Source organism: Lissotriton helveticus, chromosome 2_1 (genome assembly GCF_964261635.1).
Source record: "Lissotriton helveticus chromosome 2_1, aLisHel1.1, whole genome shotgun sequence".
NCBI classification, from domain to species: domain Eukaryota; kingdom Metazoa; phylum Chordata; class Amphibia; order Caudata; family Salamandridae; genus Lissotriton; species Lissotriton helveticus.
Genome location: NC_136059.1, coordinates 1,569,450,768 through 1,569,474,105, shown reverse-complemented (window position 1 = coordinate 1,569,474,105; position 23,338 = coordinate 1,569,450,768). Strand labels below are relative to the sequence as shown.

General features: G+C 41.8%; 1 protein-coding gene across 1 annotated transcript in view; it reads left to right on the top strand.

The window, feature by feature from the left end:
• The window catches only part of TRIM14 (tripartite motif containing 14), a 267,981-nt gene extending 261,883 nt beyond the window's left edge, over window positions 1-6,098 (top strand). The window contains exon 6 of the mRNA XM_078676540.1: window positions 3,908-6,098. Within this exon, the coding sequence (XP_078532666.1) occupies window positions 3,908-4,443 (536 nt within the window). The 3' untranslated portion in view covers window positions 4,444-6,098. The remainder of the gene's footprint in view (window positions 1-3,907) is intronic.
• The last annotated feature ends 17,240 nt before the right edge of the window (window positions 6,099-23,338 follow it).

The window sequence follows — 23,338 nt, the reverse complement described above, 5'->3', positions numbered from 1 at the left end:
CCCTTTAACAGGATTTAAAATGTAACACCATGGTTGGGGGTTCTCTGTAATAATAATTGTTTTCTACCCAAACAAATCTTTTTAGCAACACTAAGAAAATGAAAGACTGGGGGAAAAAATCATAACCCTCTTATATATACCTTGCAGTTTGCATGCAGCTCTTTGATAAAAAGTTTATAGCTTGCTGTTCTATTTTAGGATCTTAACTTATAAACTGCAAGAAACTAAAGGATCCCTCTAACAAAAGCAGTAATCCACTGATCTATCTTCATAAATACAGGTATGTGGTGTGCACCTCGAGGGGAGAGCGCATTCCCACAGAGTGTCTGGGCGCTGTAAGAAGCAAGAGGGAACATAGGGGACCAATGCTCTCTCTTCTTTAATTGACACCTCGGGTACCTAATGATAGGGTTTCCCTTGTTAATTAGTACACATTGAGAAACTAAGGGCAATGCTTGAATTAATTTCAGCTACTGGCAATTGCTCAGGCTGCATACCAATCCATCGTTTTTCATCCACCATGTCACTTCAGTTTAAACCCAGCCATATGTCAATCAGTATTGGCCTTGCTCCAGGGGGAACAGTCCAGTCTGAGATGCTAGGCCAGGTCCTCCATGAACTGGAACACAAGCAACCCAGGACTGGTTGCACCCTTATTATGGATCATTAGTCAGGTATAGGATGGTTCCAGTGGCACAGTGAGCAAGGGACCGATGTCTGGGCTTACCAGTCACAAGCAGGGCATCAAAAACAAGGTGATGGACGAAGCCTTGACTGTATCTGACCCACTGGCAATTGCTCTGGTCCGCCTCCCAATCCACCTTTTTTTGACCCACCATCCCACCTCTGTTTGAACCCAGCCATATGCAATTCAGTCTTGACCCTGCTCCAATAGGAACAGTTCAGGCGATGCTGCCAGGCCAGGTCGTTCCTAAACCGAAACACAAGCCAGCTAGGAGCTTGTAGCGAAACTGGGATACTGCACCCAGTTTTAGCTTGTGTCCCATATCCTTTTACGTTCCAGGTCATCACTTTCATAATATCCAAGTTCAGAGGTCTTTTATGGCTATGGTCCTTTGTTGGGGATGGGGAGGGGGCTGTGTTTACTATTTAGTCATGCTAATCTGCCTGGATGTTTGTGTTCCTGACCTCTGAACTCCTATTTGTCTGAACTCACAGTATAATTCCCCTTGTATACTATTTCATGTGGCAGGTTTCAAAATACCATCACCCCATTGCTCGATGTGCTTGTCGCCCCTTCCACAACTTGTTAAGTAGCACTATTCAAACACAATCTGAAAATCCTCCTAACCACTCCCTGTACATCACACTACCCTAAAATATGCTTCTGTGCATCCCACTGTACTACATCACCACAACATATCTAACAGTGCCATTACAACATCCTGCTATGCCGGTTGAGACTGCACCACAGCCTTCCATACACCAGCACACCAAATTGCACTTCCCATCTCCTCTTTAATACAAGGCTGCCCCTAGAAGCCTTCAGAACATCACTGTACAAATACACACAACCAAACTCTTCTACCCTAGTCCAACATGCTCATCACATTCCCAACACTACTCAACACAGTAGCAATCCACACTATACCGAAACACATTATCAAGCCCACAAGTGCACCCTATGTACCATGACTTCCCTCCCCCACTTCTACATTAAAAATAACACCAGAGACCTATATACACCAACATAATAAATCAATGCTACATTTCAATACTCTGCACGAGTAATGTTGCTGCATGGTTTTGTGGGGTCCTTCACTACACCATACAGCAGCATTACTCATCTACACTGCACCATCTCAGTTCTCCCGTAGAACATTCACAACACACCCTTCACCATGCAACACCATAACAAATCACACCAGTTTGCAACACTACCACACAACACCACATCAGTCTCCATAGCATATCTCAGCACTCCCCCCCAACTTGACATAGATATGCTCTCCAAGCCCTTCACTATGCATACACGTTGTACCACATACGTACACACCACTACTGACTAGCTCCCAAATACGCACGGGATAAACTCTGGCATCACACACATAATGGCCCACAAGACCCATTACATGCCACATCCTATGATCTCTCACAAATTCACACATCATCCCCATCCGCTCACAAAACTCTCCTATGATGACTGCTCCATGAATCTATTACAAAATCTATAGTACAATTTCTTAAATTTTGCGTCAGACATCGTACTAATCTGTGATAAGTGGTTCAAATTGTTTTATGTGTAAATGAATACTGGCAAAAAAAAAAAGTTTTTTTTAAATATCTGAAATTTAAAAATGTGAACTTTTATCATGTTTTAATGTGTTTTTATATATGAATACGAAATTGATGTATTTTTATGAACTTTTATGGTCTTTCGAAAATAATGGAAAACCGAATAAAGATAATTTGATTTGATTTGATTTGATTTGACAGCTCCATGCAGTGCTCACCTACTCACACCTGTGTCACCAACCTTGGCTCCATACACTTAGATGAGAGGTAAATGTCAAGCCCAACTATGAGACTCTCCGTGCTGGCAAGGATAGACATAGCACAAAAACAGAAGAGAACAAGACAGCTCCTCCTTTTAAGGACTAGACAATAAACATGGCGGACACTAGCACATAGGTGTCCAGGACAACAACCATAAAGAAGACACTCCCAATGGATGCTGCTATCTAATGTAGAAAGATGACAGCAAAATTGAGCACAACATACTTTAGTCTCAGAACTGACAGAGAACAAAACAAATAATCTCTGGAATGCTTGGGGCAGAAGACAGTAGGCCGGAAACATGACTAGGTCGCAGTGGGGGACAAAGATGAAAGTAAAACCTGAACCACAGGAGAACCGCCAGTTCTCCGCACATATTACCTGACAAATACACCACCACTGCTGCTCCTAAGAGATCCATCAAAACTCAACAACAGCCGAAACAAAGCTGACATAGGCAGAGGACCACATGGCCAGAGTCCCCACCAGGAACATCAACGCAGAAATGGCCCACTACACATGCCTCATGTGTAGGAGTACGTTGAAAGGGTGCAAGACCCTTCTACCCTACATAATATCTCCATGTCTGGGTCATGGGTACCAAAGTTCTTTCCCTTCCGAGAACCTTTACTCAGAAAATGCACTCCTCCAGACTGAATTTTACATACGCAAGAGATAAAGAAGAGAAATAAATGAGCCGAAATGCCCACTATCATTAACATTAAAAAGCATTATGTGCACAAAGTCACAAAAGCTTAGGATCTAGGACAAACTCCAAGGGCCAGAATAGAGACAGACATACAACTATGGGCAGAGGACAAGGCAAGTTAAAATAAAACTTTAGAAGGGTAAGTTGTCTCACAAACATGAGAATAGCCTTTTATTTGAAAAACATATTGAAGATAATTGGCAATAGCAGTGATTAAGATGGTCCTTCACGCAGATGAAAAAATGATTATTTAATTCCTCTTCATTGTTGTTGGCTGGATACTGGTGCTGCTTCTCTCTTGGATGCCCTCAATGTTCTTTCAGGTTTGGTGGTGGGTAACTTCGGGGGCAGGGTCGGGATCAGTACAGCTAAGTACCATAGAGTCCTAAGAAAAGTTGCATGCCAGAGCCTGTCAGGCTATTATTCTTCCCTTGGAGATATTTGTTGCCTCCACCTGCCCCTTTTCACCTTTGTGCTGAATAATAAATGGCTTCTCGGAGTTTGAAGAGGTGCTTTATTACACAAGAATATAGCACTTGCTTGGCTAAGATGTGAAAAAAGTGACAGTAAACGCACCCCGCAGACTTGGGTGATCCTTCTCCTACAGTCTGTTAGTCTTGTTCTTTTATGTTGTCTTGGTAAGTTGGTCATCCTCATTTGCTAATCTTGTTTTTTCCTCAGATGCAAGATCACCCTGTCTGGATCCCGATACCATGCATCCCAGACTGAGATTGTCCGAGGACCGTCTTACCGTATTCAGTGCCTGGATGAGTAAATTGTTTGCCAACAGCCCTCAGAGATTTGATAAATTGTGGCAAGTAATAAGCAGGGATGCCTACTTTTCAGGAAGTCATTATTGGGAGGTGGATTTGCTCAGTTCTGGGCAAGGATGGTGGATTGGGGCCACTTACCCATCAATTCAGAGGAAAGGAGATTCGGAGACAAGCCGGTTGGGCTGGAACCGAGGATCATGGTGTATAAAGAGGTTTGATTATGAATACTGGGCATTCCACAAAGGGGATCGAACGCCAATACCAACTGTCAACGACCCAGAGAAAATTGGAGTTTTCCTGGACTATGAGGCTGGGATCTTGTCCTTCTATGACGTGACATGTGGCATGACACACCTGCACACCTTCCGCTGCAAGTTCACAGAACCGCTTTACCCAGCACTGAGGGTTTGGGAAGGATCGATCACCATTTGCAGAATAACTTGAAAATAGTGGCCTTTGACTTTCTTGAAAAGAATCTATTGCCAATGTGTCCAGTCAAGAAGAAGAAAATGTGACAAATCCACTTCAAACACTAAACTTTATTTTTACAATTCACAAAAACGTGTGAATTATGACAGGTGCATGTGATAAGTTATAATTACATATCTTAGACTTAATCACAATGTCGGTCAATTCAGGAAGTTGTCACTTGAGTCTGTTGGAAGAAACACATTGAAGTAAATGATCTTCTTGAGACAAACTCCTTTTTACCTATTTTCCTAATCTTACACGTCGCTAATCTGCACATTGCTTAAAGTATGCATAAACAGAGCTAGAAACATTGGCAATATTTTATTCTTGAAGTTAATTTTTCAACTTGCCTTCACTTCCTTTGCATCCTCTGTGAAAGTTGGTAACTGGCTGCTTTCCCACACTTTCATCACTTAAACTAGGATCTTACTAGTCTAATTTAGAAAGCATGAGACTCACATTTTTCACCATATTTGCAAGGGATTTTCCAGGCCACTCATCTGAGACACTGCTGGGAACTCCTACTCTTGTAACCTAGGGTTATAAAAGTGGCTCTGTAATACTTTCATGAAAGCGTCTAATGCCAAGTTTGTACTTTGGTAAATCATTTCATTTCTTTATAAATAACACACTAATGTTCGGTTATCACTTTGCAGATATTCCTCGTTACTCTAACAACTCAGGCTTCAACCTACATAAGATTTTCCATGACAACCTCATAACAGCACTCCTCTTCAATACCACTGATATGAAATTAATCGTTTGAAAGCTATGGATCTTATCCAAATTTAATAAAAATCTGAACTATAAACTTTAAACATTGTGAGTCTCCTCTCACATTAGCTACGTGACATGAAATTGCTCAAAATCACAATGAACGACCCCTGTCAATAATTATGTAATGTCCAGTAGACCAGCTGAATGTCATTTAATGCTGATTTCTTCGGCATGCCATGTATCCATTTATTTTGTTGATTTGGGTGCATGCGAATGATAGTGAAATTGTAATTCAAATCCACCATAGGATACCCTTAATGTTTGATTGAAGCAGCAACATAGTTTATGATAGTTTCACATGGCATTAGTTATATTACACACTGAAACAAAAGCATGACAGACATATTAGACACAGTTATTTTCACATTTAAATTGCTGGTAAAAGTGTAGAGTGGTAAGCAACTGCTGTTGAGACCTCTGTGTAAATCACAGGTTCAAATCTATGCTGGGCCACTAAGCATTTAATTCTTCTGAGGATGACCAATTGATTATCATTGGCTTGAACAATAATAACTGTCATTTTCCAACTGTCTAGATACAATTTATGGTGTGAAAGGATGTAAATGTGTTGAGCTCCCAAATGCCACATCTCATGTTGTGTCTGTCTATAGAACTATCGCAAAATCCCATCATAATACAGACAAATCCGTTTTTTTAAAGGCGGCTTTAAAATATAGAAATTACCTCTTGTTTTTTGTGTTTACTATCAATTACTGTTTTGACAAGATGTATCACCTGCATAACCTTTTTTTGAGCCGTAATTATCGAAGAAACAAGCAGTGGACCTGCAGTTCAAAGGAAATTATCAAATGGATTATGGATAAAGGTTTCAATAAAATTATTTTTATCAAGATTATGTATTATTTTATCATAAATTGTTTATCTCAAACTCTGTATTGGAATGCATTTAGGGCTACTCTTCAGACCACATATATAGGCCAGGCTTAAATGGAGTGCATATACCCTGACACAACTAATATTTACCCAAGGCCATGAGTTTTTCTGCCCTAATTAGATATTTGTGGTATACATGGTGTGCAATGGATACCAATTGATCTACTTGTGTCCTATTTAGAGATTTTAACTTTCTGCTTTAACATTTGCCTCTAGCTGGGCTTAAAGCACGGTCCTAATGCAGAACCCCAATATGGCAAATCAATATGTGGTCCACCTCCACTTGGCACTAATAATAAAACAGGTGCAAACATTAATTTTCACCCTTTTTTACACTAGCAACTGTGTGTATTATTTTAGTTAAAATACACTTAGGTCCTCATTACAAGTGTGCCGGTAAATACCAGTATGTGAGGTAACTTCTGTTACTGTACATACTGGATTTATACGTTTTACGGCTGACACCGCACTTTGGTAGTTTTTCTCCAGGTACATTTCAGCAGGCCATACAAGTGGAAAATGCCCTATAATAATCGAAAGAGGTGGATTTAAGTGCAATTAGCTCCAAGATTTGCACATTATTCCCCAAAAACGCGTAATAGGCCAAAATTAACTCACCTGATAGATTCCAAGCACCTCAGTGTCGGATTTCATTTCAAGAACAGAGCCTACCATTATGAATAACATCTTTTAGTGCCACTCCTGCAGCAACTTTAAAGAACTTCCAAATAATAACATCAATCTAGAATTTAGAACACTGTACTCCATAAATAGTGCCTTCTCAGAACACTCTTACTCTTTTCAATGCTGCTCCTGGAGCGATAAGTACTTGTTTAATCAGTTGTAATGCTTGGGTATTAAGATATAAGAAGTGTCTTTTTTGTTAGAATACTGTATTTGAAGAGAAAGCTTCTATTTTATGGAAGCAGGTATTAGTGTTCGTTTTTTAGCAGAGTATTGGGCACTTAAGATCAATATATTTACAAAATGCGAAGTTTTTTAGGGGGAATCAAAGCGTTTTTACTAAATGTCAGAAATTGGGGAATTTATAAGGAATTTCTGTTTTTATAACAATAAATCAGGCGCTGCCGCGTGTATCGCAGTTAGGGAGCCAGGCGCTGCTTTGTGGCTGCGCGAGAGATGTAAATTGCAGCCGGGTGCCTCTGCATGAACAGTGCCAATAGCTTAAGGAGTGTGGGCGCCTAAGAGTGAAGGCACACGCAGGCCTACTGTTTGGTTGGCAATTGTGTAGTGTAGTTCCTATTATCCCAATAGGCTCTGCGCATTGGAATAATACCTTCAATAGTATAGGCCTAGACCAGACGTTAACTAGGTCTTCTATTGTCGATATTAGACTTAAAGTTTTGGGTTTGCCAGCTAGCTCAGAGTTCACTAGAAACTTTCTCGAATAGGCAAGGAGGAGTTGAACCTCCCTGGATAGACAAGAAGGGATTTAGTTTCTGACAACCATAGAATATGACAACTTTGCTCTCCCCTAATCAAGAGTGTATCTCTAGAGTCGTGTGAAAACAAAAGACAACTTATTTTACTCAGTCAGTACGTGCATTCTTAGTCTCACCAGATTGTAGAGAAAAGGAAGAGACGGGCGTGTTCAATAAAAGATGTTATTTATTGATCAGTCTCTTTTCTCATACAAGAGAAATGGATCGATATTATCGCAATACTTATGGTTAAGTAAAGTGCATACAATAACAGCAGAAGTATAAAATAATACTGTAAAAACATTTATATGGTTTCTAAGCCATAAGGTGGTTTAAAATGGATAAAATAGATACATACACATATACATTTGACTAATCGTACTCAACTGGTGTTTCTAACTACGCCTACCCCGGTGTACCTGACCTAAGCCTAATACGTGGGCGGGAATAGAAAGTAGCAGTTTAAGTTAAGTTTGTTTTGCCAAGTGACTGACTCAAGAATTCTCTGCAAGGGGTTATTCAGTTCTGTACCTTTAATCTAGGATGAATGAGGGATGGTATCTCTCGTCTCTGGTCTCGATATTCCAGGCTACCTGCGAGGGCTACCCGGAAGCGCCAGAGCTGGATTTCTCGGCAGGAGAAAGCAGCGTCTCGTTCTCAGCGCGTCAGGAAGGTGGGGCTGCGCCAGCGGGGTCTGCTCTGCTCTGGGCTTCGGCAAGTCTGGCTGCTCCGATCTCGTCACCACCGCGTGTGTTTGCTTAAGGCAATACCGGTAATATTTATACCTGTAAGGTGCCGAGATTGACGTAAGGATGGACATAGATACGTCAATAAGGATGTCATATGACTTGGTCGTTAGCACATTCTTTTGCTGAAGTTCTCGATGAAATCAAAACAATGGCCGCAGGGTTTTTCCCAGGTTGTCATAGGTTTGATTTGTTTTGAGAACTCCGTATGCCTTATCGGGGGCTGGAGGAATATCGCTTGTCTAATTAGATGGCAAGCGTTATGACCTAATCAGATAACACGTTCCTGTGCCGTAGTGTGGCTTAATCAGATAACGGTTTCTGCATCATGGGATGGCTGCTAGTTAACTTGTTAACCAGAACAGGGTCAGGAATAGGGGGATCGATACAGAACCTATAAGAATACATCACACCCACTCCACGCTAACTATGGCCATGTTTACGAATCTAGGCATAGTAAAACATACTGTAGAGTATCGTGTATACCTTACCACCCCAAAATACATATAATGCATTTCGAATAATGTAATATACGGAAAAAAATATTCACATGTACTATATGCACTCAAGCTGTAGAATAATGCTAAAGTAATCACGCATATGTATACATTATTGCTAATTGGTATATGAGAATTTACACATGAAATGGCTCTTAATACAGAAGTAAAAGGTTCGAGACCATTTCATCACAGAATAAAAATAATTATGAACATACCAGCGGGCAGCTAATGTCTATAAAGTTTCTAAAAATAGAAATTTTAGTTCTCTAAGAATAGTTCTTACTTTAAGCAGAAGATAAGTGTCCCGAAAAATCGTAAAAATATTTTGGGGCTGCTGAAAAAATCGCTGTCCGTGAACTGGAGGGAAAATTGTTCATGTTATTTTGCTATTAAAGTTGAAGGCCAAAGTCAGGGTGTTGGGAACGCCGTGTGCTAGCTTGCTTAAAAGTCTCTATTTCTGCTCTGGTGAGAACATCATATCATTTAGACTGTCGAAAAAGCTGTCAACAGCTTCCTGGGAGAGTTCCACTAACTCGGAAAAAGGTGTAACCATGCATTCGTGCGCATGATTGTCTCCATTGACGTTTTGATTAGTATTGCTGACAGAAGGTCGTACCTGATCGATGCTGCTTTCATCTTGAACTCCACTACCCCTTAATCGTAGTGGTGAAGTTTCAACGAATGCCGTCATCAGGATTGGCAGCCGTTGAGGGCAGCACAAAGCATGAGCCTTTATCGGACTCAACAATGTTTCTGCATCCATAGGCGCATCCGATTGTAGCGTCAGACAGGTGTCCAACACGCATTCTTCTCCGCACAGCAGGCACCTTAATACAGGTAAAACACATCGATGCCACATTGGTCGAAATGAAAGAAACCAAGTCATGTTCAGGTCTCTAAGCCGGGATAGTCCCAGGATTTTTGATATCCGGTCCCGGTATCTAATGGCTCGGATTGTTTCTTCCCTTGTCGCAGGTGTTTTGTCTGTGACATGGTTTGCCATAACGAAATATTAGGACCAAGAATAGGATTCCTGCAATTAGTCCCAAAATGAGGGGAAGTCCGCCAAAAATCGAATGGACGAAATCTGGAAAAATACCCAGTATGGCTTTGAATGGTGTTAATGCCATCGAAAATACTGTCTTAAATACTTTTGAGACTCCACTGGTATCAGAAATATTTAAGATTTCATTCAGGATTTCTGCGAAATGTATGGGGGAATTAGTTGATAACAATGAGTGAATCTCTGCAGTCGTCCTTGCGACTAGGAGATCATGCGTTTCTTTTGATGACATGAGTCTGGTCGGCGTCTGAAGAAGCACTGTTTTCATTCTGCTTAAAGTATCTATTCGAATAGAAGTAATTTTCAAGTTAGGCCATGCCCTTGCCTCCCTGTCTGAAAAGGAGCTGGGGAACAATGAGTGTCCACAGCACATGACCTTCGCAGTCGTAGTTACGAGATAAGGAGTCCCGGGCATAAGACTACAACATCTGCGATCCACAATTAGAATGTAACTCCCGTTATAGAGTCTTTTAAGGAATGGTTCTATCTCTGTTGCAGGTGCGCCTAGCTGGTGACATGAAAGGTTATTTGAGTTCCCTTCACAGGCTCCATGCAAACTAATTCCATTACACAGAAGTGTACCGCTTAGTGACATCGCACAATTATTGCCACTAAGAAACACTTTCTGTCCTTTATTACTGACACATGCATGTGAATAGGGCAAGTTCCATGTTGTCTTAATGTACCCTTTTCCCAATTTTTCGTACATGCCAGCCTGTATATATTTTTGGCAGTATTGAAACCTGAAGGTTGATATTGGAATATTAATTATCCCATGTATTATCCATTCACTGACAGGTCGTTCTGACATTGTCACTGGTAATCTCTCGAGTTTCTCAATGCTCAGGATTGTATAATCAGCACCCTTCTGTGCCATACTGATTTGTTTATCAGTAAGGTTAAAAATATTGAATAGTGACGTTGTGTTGATTAAACGCCAAGGCACATAGCCTGAACGCAGATTTTGTAACGTCCAGCCAAGCTGTACAATAGAACGCAATTGAGACTGACCGTGTTGTAACAACAGTAAGTCTTGCGATATTATGTCGATTGCTGAAGACACAATGCTGTCCAAAGAAAAAATCCTGGAGGACAGAGCCATTAACCCATTGTCTACTACAGAAAGTGATTTTTCCAAATTAATACGGTCAATTTCCCGTATACTTTCTGCTGTCTCAATTTGAGTTACCTTCCAGGCCTCATTGTAAGCTGCATATACAGAGGCTGCTATGAAGCGTTTTTGACGCTGTTTGCGCGGTCCCATAATGAAATTACGCAAGTCAACACCATCAGTAAGTAAAGTTAGGTGTTGCTTAATTTCTGTCAGTGTGGAAGTTTGTAGCCATTGAAGGCATAATTTGCCCACACTGTAGGTGGTTATTATCCCTGGGTGTTGTCTTTGGGAATATCTAGGGTCTGGCCTGGTCAATTTGAACCCCTGTTTTTTGTTCAGGAATCTGTCTTGACAGTTATTAGTATCTGTGGGCCAGATCAACCACTGTTTCCAATCAGGATGTGTTCTGTTTTGGTTTAATATATAGTTTACGTCTATCTCTTCATCTGTAGAGCTATTGCTGTTCATTGTTGGCTTTGGAATAGACGGTTTATTTAAGTCTTTGATTTTGGCTAGGCCAAGACAGGTAGTTTGTTGAACAGTGTCATTTAAAAATATGATTTGTTCTGGGATCATGCAGGCTCTAAACAATGATTCTATACCTTGTATTTGCCATTCTTTTGTACCCCAAACACTTTTAACTTCAACATTTTTGTCCCAATAATCAAAACCAAAAGTATTCATTTGTTCAAAAAATGAGTCTGAATATATCAATTTCGTGTTTGTTAGCATGGTCTTTGTCCCTGTCTTATTTGACAATTTGAAATAAAATGTTTCAGCATTACTTGTGTTGAACCCTGAAAAGTATGAATATTTGTCGTAAAAGGTTCTTGAGCTTCCTTTTGGAGGGGTTGCACAATGTTCCCATTGATTATAATTTAAAACATTTCTAGGTTGTGCAGATTTATGTAGAAAATGGTTACCATAGTGGTTGTAACAGTACATACTATCATAATTAGTCGAACCCTGCAAATAATCATGTTTGGTAAATTTAGCAGACATCACTAAGTCAGACATCATATTATTTATACTTTCAAAGTCCCAATCATCAGCAAATGAGCTTCTTTTTACAAAGTCACTCAACGAGATCTTAATTTGGTGTGGATATTTCAGGATCTCAACCGGACCATAAATTTCGTAGTCAGTATTGTCCCATGCTACCCCATCCGGTATAGGATTGGCTGTGAAGTTGACTGAAGAAAGTTCTCTTTTCTCGACGTGTGAAGATGTGTGTGGCTTGAGGATCAAGTTGATTTTCTGACTTGCTGTGTCCATTTTAGCATATTTTCCCTCAATGAAGCGTCCCAAAGTTAGTACCATGATGAGCCAAAGTATGAGGATAAATGCACCAAAGCCCACCCAAAATTCAATCCATGGAGAAATCCGATATGTTTCTTTCAGCTGTTTCAAAAGTTCTTTAGCTTTATCTTTAAAGGTTTTGGTTGATGGCTGTGTTTTTGATTCACTTAGGTCTTCAGAGGAATCATCGAAGTTTATGAAGTAGCCGAATGCAGTTCTGTCAATTGTTCCAATTGCTTCAGGATTACTGTTTCTTGCATATTCGTTTGTTACTTCATTGTAGGTTGGTGTGTCTCTACTAAATGTTTTTATTTGGGTTTTCAGAGGTTTAAGTTCCAATGCATTGTTGCATAGTCCTTGTTGTTCTTCTGTAGGCGTTTCGAATGTGATTAGCCTCTTAGTTTGGACCTCTGTATTGGTAGCAAATCTTGGTGTTCTACTACTTATCGGGAGTCCACTTGGCCTACTGTTTGTTATCGGCCACATGATTGTGGTTTTACCAGGTCGATGAATACAACTCGGTTCTCCTTTTTACCAGCAAGCGGCGGTAGTACAACTGATCTTGTCCCGTTGATAGACAAGACAGGAACTGCTTTTCTGTAAGAAAGCCCAAATTCCTTCTTTACCGCGATCTTTTCTCTGACTAGATCCCCGACTTTTGGAATCCAGACAGGTCTTGCTGGGACAGGTGGTGGTTCTTCAGTGGTTGTTGGCTGCTGTTTCAACTTTATGTTGCTCAGGTGTTTTCTTGTTTTGTTTAAGTCCTGCAAAATAGCCAAACGATCTTTGATATCAAAGCTTTTTTCCTTTACCACTGAAGTCTGACTGTCAAGATCTAAGACTAACATCCTAGTTCCAAACAATAATTCGTACGGACTGAATCCCTTCAGAGAATTTCTTGGCAGGTTATTTAGACTACGTTGGACACTTATTAGATGTTTGACCCACCCAGCTCCCGAACCTAATACCTTTACTGTTATAGATTGCTTTATGTCACGGTTTTTTCTTTCTACAATTCCGTTCCCCTCAGGGTGAAATGGACAAGAGTACTGCAATGCAATGCCCATGCTGGTCATGGCCTCCTTATAAGCTCGAGAGCTAAAAGCAGGACCCTGGTCAGAATGCAGCATGCCAATTGCGTATGTGCCGATAAAGACCCGCAAATCTTTTATAACAGTTCTGGCGTCAGCCGAGCGCTGGGGCCACATCCATATGAATCTCGTGCATGAATCCACTGCGACCAGGATATATTTATAGTTACCATCCCTTTGTAAAGGACCACAGTGGTCCAGATAGACACAGGCTAATGGTTTATCTGAGATTAGAAGGGGCGTCTGCGCTGGTCGTCTCACCGTTGATACTTTCATTCTTTGACATATTTCACATTCTAAAACATAGTTCCTTGTTTGTCTTCTCATTTGTGGCCACCAGTATCTCTGTTTTAACAATGATACTGTGGCTGAGACGCCAGCATGTACAGAAGCGAGCCCTTCGTGTGCCGCTATTATTAGTCCTAACCTATGTTCCATGTTTGGAATTGCCCTATCCCCCACTCCAGGGATTCGAGCAAAAGGAACATTGTTTGCATCAGTTATGTATGAGTATTTTACTGGAAAGCCTTTCGGGAGTGTTTCTATCGAATCCTTTTCTGTAGCGCTGACAGCCTGTAATATTTCGCTGTCTATTTTTGTTTTTGACCGTGTGATGGCAGCTACGGAAGCCGTTTGCACAGCTGCCTTCGCGGCCTCATCAGCCAATTAATTCCCTGCAACGTGAACGCCATCACGTTGATGACTCAGTGTATGTATCACGTGAGTCTTTGGTAGTTCTTTCTGTAAAAGAACTACTTGTTCCCAGAGCATTTTATGCTTGATTGTGCCTCCTTTTGCATCCTTAAAACCATTCTGAAGCCAGATCTGCAAGTATTCATTGTAAGACTGAACGCAATAATACGAATCGCACACTATGAGTGTGGGGAATTCTCGATCGGTATTTTCAAGCGCCATCTTGAATGCTAGCAGTTCAGCTCGCTGAGCTGTACAGTCTCCCAGAGATTGTGTTTTGGTGATAGCTGGTTTAAATTTTCCTTCGTGCCAGCGACCTTTAACAATCGCGCACGCAGCACTGTAAGCTTGTTTACCCCCCACTGCGGGTTGTGCTGATCCGTCTGTATATATTATACAGCCGTAATGATCTAGAGGCAGAATTTCGGTCGGCGGAGGACATTCGAATTCGTATTGGAGAAATTCTTGTGTTTTTAAATTGGGATCAAATTCGTATACCACGTCTGTTGCAGCAAGAGAATTAGCCCACTGTATCCACCTCGGATGTAGTGCTTTAGCATTCGGAATGCTTGCCTTTGTTACCGCCTCCAAGGCTGGTATCGGTGTCACGATTATTATTCGTTTACCTTGTGCCAGGGCTCGTTCTTTTGCTATAGCTGTCTGTGTTGCAGTAAGAATTTTTTCCGTTGGGCTAAATTTCATTTCAGCTTTAGTGTATAAGTGTGATTTGAATGCAATTGGTACCTTTTCTCCCTCGTTAGAGGTCAGGTATGTGAATCCGCATCTTCCTGGGATGACTCGAATCACAAGATTGCGTGTGTTATCACGTGTTTCTAATTTTGTTTTAATTAACATGTCTGTTTGTAAGGATCTCAAAATTTCTGTGTGTTTTTGAGTCCAATTTGTTCTTTTAAAATCTGGTTTTATTAGATCATAAAGGGGCTTGACCCTTTCTGCGTAATTTGCAATGTATGTTCTTCCGAAATTTAGGAAGCCTAGAATTGACTGTAAGTTTTTTAGTGTTCTAGGTGCTTGGAGTACGGCACATTTCTCTAGGAAATTGTCAGCCAGGCTTTTGCCTTCACTTGATAATTCATATCCTAAGAACAGGACTGTTAGATGGGCAATTCGAGATTTTTTAAAGTTGAATTTGTAACCCTCTGCTGCGAACCCAAGTATTATGGTGTTCACTCTCTTCAAGTGAGTATCCAAGTCATCATCTGTTAGGTATATGTCGTCGACATAAGATAATGCTTCGTCATCATATGTTTGTAGTAACTCTGTTACTCTCGCTGAGAATAATCCTGGGCTGTTCTTGAACCCTTGGGGTAACCGATAGAATTGTTTTTGAGCGCCATTTATCGAGAACGCGGACAAATATCTGCTCTCTGGTGCTATATTTTGACAAAAGAATCCATTAGAGATGTCTAATGTTGTTTTGTATTTTTTGCGCACTATGTTATTCATTAGCGCTGCACTATGCGAGTTTTGCACTGCAAAAGTTTTGCAACATGAGTTAAGGTGTCTGTAATCCAAAACTAGACGATATGAATTGTCTGGTTTGGAGACAGGAAACAAAGGGTTGTTCATTTGTGAGGTGCAAGTTTCAATCACCCCCTGGTATTCTAATTGATCTAGGATTTCTTTTACCTGTTTTTAGCTTCTTGCTTAATTGGGTACAGTCTTTGTGCAGTAGGTTGTGATTTTAACTGGATTTTGTGAGGAGGAGAGTCCTCATCCCATCCTACGTGATTTTTATATAAAGCAGGAGCTTGAGCTACTGCCCACTTTCTAGCAAGTGTGTATTTTTTATGAATTGGGATCTGATTTGAGAAGGCAGGCATAATTATTTCTTCGCCATGAGGGCAGTCCCTGACAAACTCTGGTGGCCAGTCTTTTTCAGCTAGAAGGATGTCATAGCCCTTGGAGAGATTATCCCAAAATAGTCCCCTTATTTTTCTATTCTTATCCCCTTCTATACGTAAAGTTATTTCATATATTTTGTGAGGTTTGCTAACTCTGGTGTCTGCAGTTTCCACTTGAAGATATTTATTCGTGTCCACTGTCTCCAGATGATTCATAAGGACTTTGCGAGCTATGCTCACTTCTGCTGCGCTGTCTAGCATTGTCTGAGCCCATTCTCCGTTTTTTAGTTGTGTCCTCAGTATTCTCGGCATTGTTAACTACTTTAATACTGGCTACCTTCTTTTTTGGAAATTGTAATTTCTTATTTGGATGAGCAGGTTCCTTGTCTTTGGACTTGACGTGCCCTTCCCTGGGTTCCGATCGTCCTCTTCTTTCCGATTTCTGCGAGGAAGTCTGAAAAGATTGAGAGGGACGTGTATCAAAATCTTGATATCTATCCGGTTTCTTTATATTATCCCTATTTCTAAGGTTGTATTTTTTCACAGAGGGCTTACTTTGGGGAGACTTGGGTCCTTGGTCCGGAGATCTTTCTCTCCGCCGAGGAGACCTTCCTCTGGACTGGAATCTCTTTTCTTTTGGATTGGATTGTTTGTTTCCATCCCAGTTCATCTTTTGACTGTTTAGATGATTTTTAATAAATATTTTTTCAGGACTTTCAATCAGTTGGGGTTTTACTGGTATTCCACCTAAACTATCTCTACCTAGGATTTTTCTATAATTCTGGCAATTTCAGCTGGTTGGTCTGCTATATCTGTTTCTTTTAACCTTTGGCGGATCGCCACGTTCGCTGCTTCTCCCTTTATATTGGCTAGTAATATAGCCGAGACCTGCTTAAAGTCTTTCAGTAATTTCATACCAAGAGTTAAAGCGGGTTCTGGACCGTATTCGTCTTGAATTTGTTTTAGCACATCTGGTATTACCGAAATGGATGGAACACCATGCGTTTTTGTGTAGATGGAAGCAAAGACTGTACCCCAAGTGTCACAGTCCTCCAAGTGTGGTGCGATTCCCATTGGAAGACAGATAGTCAGAATCCTGTGTTTATCCACAGGGGTGGTGTCTGGAAACACCGCCTCTATTTGGGTGATTTTTTGTGCTAACCAGAATGGTATTTGTTCCCTTTTAGCTGGTACTTTACCTAGGCAGGACTGTATGTTCTGTGGTGTAATTTTATTTGTGTTCCCCTGATGAGGGGTCAGCTGTGGAATTTTAATTGCTGGTTGGATTGTTGAAGTCCGCATTACATATTGGACTAATTGTCTATGTACTTTTATTAATTGTTTAGTTGTATTAGAAGATCTGCTGCAGACATTCTTTCGATGTCTGGATGTGGTGTGTATCCGGCTAGGACCGGCCACGTTGCTCCTGGTCTACCTAATGGACCGAGCCTGGTGATGTGATTGTTGTGTTTTAGGGCGCCATTAAACAAGAGCGCGTGCTCTTGAAATTTAAGTGGTACTTCCACCTCCTCAAAAGGAGTGTATTCATCAGGAGGTTCCTCTGTTTTGTAATAGTGGAAGACCTTTGTTACAGCATTTGCTGCTGGAAAGTGTATCCATGAATAGAATACCTCTGTCTGCCGATATTCGTGTGCCTCTATTACGAATATGACTGTGCCACCTCTAGGTGTCAGTCCATTTTCTATAAGTTTTAAAGTTATAGATTTCCTTTTGTTGACCGGGATGAGTATTATATCCGGGTCTGCTTCTTGCATAGTATTATCAGCTGCTACGAGTTCAGCTGCTACTCTAGCTATCTCTCTTTCTTCTTCAGTGTCTGACATTCTACTGTCAGGAAGGTTATTTTGTTTGTTTGCAGATCAGGTTTCTTATGGGAACAAAGATTAGATGCACAATATTTTGGAACAGTGTATCCTTCAACGTTGACTAAACCAAGAACCATACATAGGAGTTTCCTCCTGCGAGGTGTGGCAGATATGACCTTTCACCCACTCCAGACGTCTTTGGAGTATTATGGGAAAAAAGGGGTCTGAGTGAAAAAGCACGACTGAGTTACTCTAATGTCTTGCGTTAGTTTTATCGCCTTTCCAAACGTTTGGGCGCCATGTAGTGTAGTTCCTATTATCCCAATAGGCTCTGCGCATTGGAATAATACCTTCAATAGTATAGGCCTAGACCAGACGTTAACTAGGTCTTCTATTGTCGATATTAGACTTAAAGTTTTGGGTTTGCCAGCTAGCTCAGAGTTCACTAGAAACTTTCTCGAATAGGCAAGGAGGAGTTGAACCTCCCTGGATAGACAAGAAGGGATTTAGTTTCTGACAACCATAGAACATGACAACTTTGCTCTCCCCTAATCAAGAGTGTATCTCTAGAGTCGTGTGAAAACAAAAGACAACTTATTTTACTTAGTCAGTACGTGCATTCTTAGTCTCACCAGATTGTAGAGAAAAGGAAGAGACGGGCGTGTTCAATAAAAGATGTTATTTATTGATCAGTCTCTTTTCTCATACAAGAGAAATGGATCGATATTATCGCAATACTTATGGTTAAGTAAAGTGCATACAATAAAAGCAGAAGTATAAAATAATACTGTAAAAACATTTATATGGTTTCTAAGCCATAAGGTGGTTTAAAATGGATAAAATAGATACATACACATATACATTTGACTAATCGTACTCAACTGGTGTTTCTAACTACGCCTACCCCGGTGTACCTGACCTAAGCCTAATACGTGGGCGGGAATAGAAAGTAGCAGTTTAAGTTAAGTTTGTTTTGCCAAGTGACTGACTCAAGAATTCTCTGCAAGGGGTTATTCAGTTCTGTACCTGGAATCTAGGATGAATGAGGGATGGTATCTCTCGTCTCTGGTCTCGATATTCCAGGCTGCCTGCGAGGGCTACCCGGAAGCGCCGGAGCTGGATTTCTCGGCAGGAGAAAGCAGCGTCTCGTTCTCAGCGCGTCAGGAAGGCGGGGCTGCGCCAGCGGGGTCTGCTCTGCTCTGGGCTTCGGCAAGTCTGGCTGCTCCGATCTCGTCACCACCGCGTGTGTTTGCTTAAGGCAATACCGGTAATATTTATACCTGTAAGGTGCCGAGATTGACGTAAGGATGGACATAGATACGTCAATAAGGATGTCATACGACTTGGTCGTTAGCACATTCTTTTGCTGAAGTTCTCGATGAAATCAAAACAATGGCCGCAGGGTTTTTCCCAGGTTGTCATAGGTTTGATTTGTTTTGAGAACTCCGTATGCCTTATCGGGGGCTGGAGGAATATCGCTTGTCTAATTAGATGGCAAGCGTTATGACCTAATCAGATAACACGTTCCTGTGCCGTAGTGTGGCTTAATCAGATAACGGTTTCTGCATCATGGGATGGCTGCTAGTTAACTTGTTAACCAGAACAGGGTCAGGAATAGGGGGATCGATACAGAACCTATAAGAATACATCACAATTGCATCCTGCCTAGAGCTCATTCCCCAACAGAGGAACGCTCTTTCAGGCAGCCGTCTGTGGGGCCGGGAGAAATACACCTGAAAATAAACTCTTGCAAGTCATCTTGTGTGTTTTGGGTGCCATTTTGAGTTGGGAATTATTAAATAGGAATTACTGGTGATTATGCTTGTGCACAGACACAGAATGGTTTGGGTCGATAGTACGTAATCGATTGTTAAAATATCTACGAGCAAATAGAAAAGGAGGAGAGAGTCTTATTTAAAATAGAGAGAATTAGATAGTTGGGGGCTGCGAGAAAAAGCCATGAGCAGTGAACAATTTGAGATATTTGCTCTTCCGAGGCGTCTCTTTTTGTGAGGCATCGGTGGCGTAAAACATGCCTCCTATTACGCACTATTTACAAAGTGACGCATCTAAGCAGATGCGTCACTTTGTAAACTCCTGCGCTACATTTTACCTGCATCAGGTATAATGTATGCAGGGGGGGGCGTTCCCCCGCAAAAAGCCTTGTTGCGTCACTTCTAGGACGCAGTTGCGTCAAATTCTTGCGCCTGCCTCACAGCAGGCGTAAGACTGACGCAGGCCCTTTCACATGGGGCTTGCCCCATGTGAAAGGAGGTATTGCTGGAGTAGCCTCACTTTTGTGACACACTCCAGCAATGCGTCACTTTTGCGCTTACAGATATGTCAGAAATACTGACGTATCTGAAACTCCTTGCGACATGATGCGTCATACATTAAATATGACGTATCAGGTATGTCGCAAAGAATGCGCACTGAGAAGTGACGCATCGCTGCTTTCACACAGCGATGCGTCATTTCTCTTAAATGAGGCCCTTGGGATCCACTCCTTTCTTTTCTTGCACACAGAGACCCAACGCTGAATGATAGCCATCCACAGACCACACCACTCAGCAACTTTCTGCTGTCTAAATTACACTGGGGTTAAAAACAGGACCATATATGAACAATGCAAATTAATGTGCCTATCCGAAAATTTGAAAGGATGTAGAATGTAGAATTTATACTGTGCACTGGGAAATGAGCTTTGGAAAACCTTCCAATATCACTGAACTTTTCCCCTGAAACGTGACATATATATGGCCTTCTAGATGGGAGTGCTAGTGACACAGCGCCATGTCTGCACTTGTCCATTTAGTTTGAGGCAAAACGTAATGGCTATTATTAGTCAATTTCTGTACTGTGTTTATTTTGAGGCATAAATGAAAAAATATATATATGTGCTTATTGTGTAAGAGGAGAAATGTCCCCTGGGTTATAAAACAGATTTGTTTTTAAATATTCCAACTCAACAACCTCCAAATGAAGTTGTTAGCCACTATTTTTGAGAAAATGATTTTGGAATAACGAACCTTGATTATACTTACATTTATCTTGTGGCATTAATTGAACAACTAGGAGGTTGCATGATTCATGACCTCTAAATTGAACTACGATTTATGTAGCTCTAAAACCCCAAATGGGATTAGGCACTAGCTATAGATGTAGCCAGGCATCTCATCAGGAAATGTATATTTTTAAAACCACTTCATATCATCAAAATAGGCGTATTCATTTGCCAAGGACCATCAAAGAGTACAAATACAGAAACGTGTATAATTAGAAGCCTAAAATAGAATTTGTGCAATATATAAGGTAAGTGGGTAGAAGAGGCCATTATAATTTTATCACAGGTTTAAGAGATTTAATAAAAAGAAAAAATCAGTTATAATACCAAAGGTACAGTGGCATTCTTCTAATATAGCGTCTGTGCAAATCTAGCAGAGGACTAATGTATCCTTACTTAGCTTAGTGGGCATACATGATTATAATCCAATTAAAGAGAATCACTTGAACCCCAGCTGTCAGAATGCAATACTAAGAAGAGAGTAATGTTCTCTTACTCTCACTAGAGTACTACCTTACAGTGTTTGTGCTAAACATTGGCTAAAAACTAACTTACAGAAAAAACTATTGTTTCAGAGGTGTCAGTTTTTAGAATAGTGTATGTAATTTTATAAGAATTAACCTTCAGGTTTAAATAGTGATGGCGTGAGATTACCAGTTCAGAACACCATACTCACCTGGGCCCGTAAACATTCACACTTTGAACCGGTAATCAAATTTTACCTGCCTATCAGGAGTTTATTCACCTTATTAGGATTTATACCTGTACACCATGACTTATCAAATCCTTGTCAATTATACTGTAATTCCTAGTTCTAATGGATCATAAGGTGTTAACAATAGGTAGAAAAAGAACATTTACTTTCTCATAGAAATATCCACAGACTCGGAAAAGTTTTAAACACTTTATCTATGCAATATTTTGTGAGTCAAGTACCAAAACAGAGAAATAAAGGACTTTTCAAGTAAGAATATAATTATTAAAGCAACAATCTTGTGAGACTTAGCAAATTTACTTTTAGACATTGGTACCTGGGAAGGGTGAGAAAAGGAAACGGTACAAGGACATACCACACAAGTTATATTTACCTAGAATGGTGCGAGGACCAAACCCTGGCCAAGGGCTGGGAAAAAGATGGGCTCCCGACTAATCAGGTGCCAACAGGTGAGGACAGGTGCAGGACAGGATAGGTAAGCTTCGCTAAGTGCAACGCCAGCGTCACACCCCTCTCTGCAGCTACTCTCGTTCCCCTTCTAGGTGACAGAGTCTTCTCCTTTAGCAATCTCCCGATTCTTCTTTCAGAGTGCTCGACCAGCCCTCTGAGGTGTGCGACATCCACGATTCTTCTTCAGCTAACGTTGGGTCATTGACAGTTCTGTGACAAGTCGGACAAATCTAACTGACTAAGCCTACCTTAGTTATACCATTTTCCAGGGAATGTACCAACCCCCAATGTTGCTAATTTGTGTATTCCCTTCATTTGATTGGACAAAAAGACGAGGAGAGGTCATCATACCAATCTAGTATGATATAATTTCTATTCGATGTAATTGATCAATGTTCCCACCCATTGGGGGGAGGAGCCTAGCTCGCGACCGAGATGGCCGCGTTTTAGCTCGGCTCCGTTCTACCGCCTGTTTTCTTCGTTTATCCTGTATTACTCCTGCCCCGGGAAGCCCTCCTTGCTGTGTTTTGGTATTGAAGTCACTTGGTGGACACTTACCCGTTGTTCCGGTGATCCTGGGTGCTGTCGATCCTGTGCAGCGATCCCGCTCGGAGCCTCCGGGGCGGACTGGCCTGGACCTCCTTGCGACGCCGGGACGTGACGAAACACGATGGTCGGCCCTTGCTGGCGCTGTGGATCTGGATGCGGAGGCTGATGTGCGAATAATCCGGCTGTGCCTGTTGGCGGACCCGACTGGCCTGGGCCCTGGGGTGCGGACGCTGCCCCTCGCGGGAGAGCCTACTCATTTCTCCGGCTTGGTCCCCCCCTTTGTTCCCCGGCCCGGCCATTTTGAATTTCCGCCCGGGCTCGGAGAACGGGGCCGGCGGCACGAGGGGGCCGACGAAAATCCTTCTTCTGTTGGGTCTCCTTCCTGCCTTGGGGCGCCCTGCCGCAGTTCGGCTGACTTCCTTTGGCTTTGGTGTTGCCCCGCCGGGGCCCCCGACGACCGAGGACTTGTTGGGCTCCTAAGATGGCGGCCGACCCTGGGAGTCTCTGCCGGGCCTGGGCGAGCACTGGGGGCCCGCCACATGGCCCGGATGTCGGATCTTGTAAAGAGTTTCCTGCACTTCAAGCTGTCCTGGATGCACTGAACTCCTGGCGGACTACCGTGGCTGCACCTGTCTCCGTTGTGGAGGCGAACCCTCATTTTGAACTGGACGGGCCCCCGTCATCGGATTTGGCCTCCTCGTTGCAGGTTACGGCTGGTGTGCTCCTGGACTCTGTGCCCCCGGCGGAGACCGCATCCTTGGGTCGGAGAGTTTCCAACGC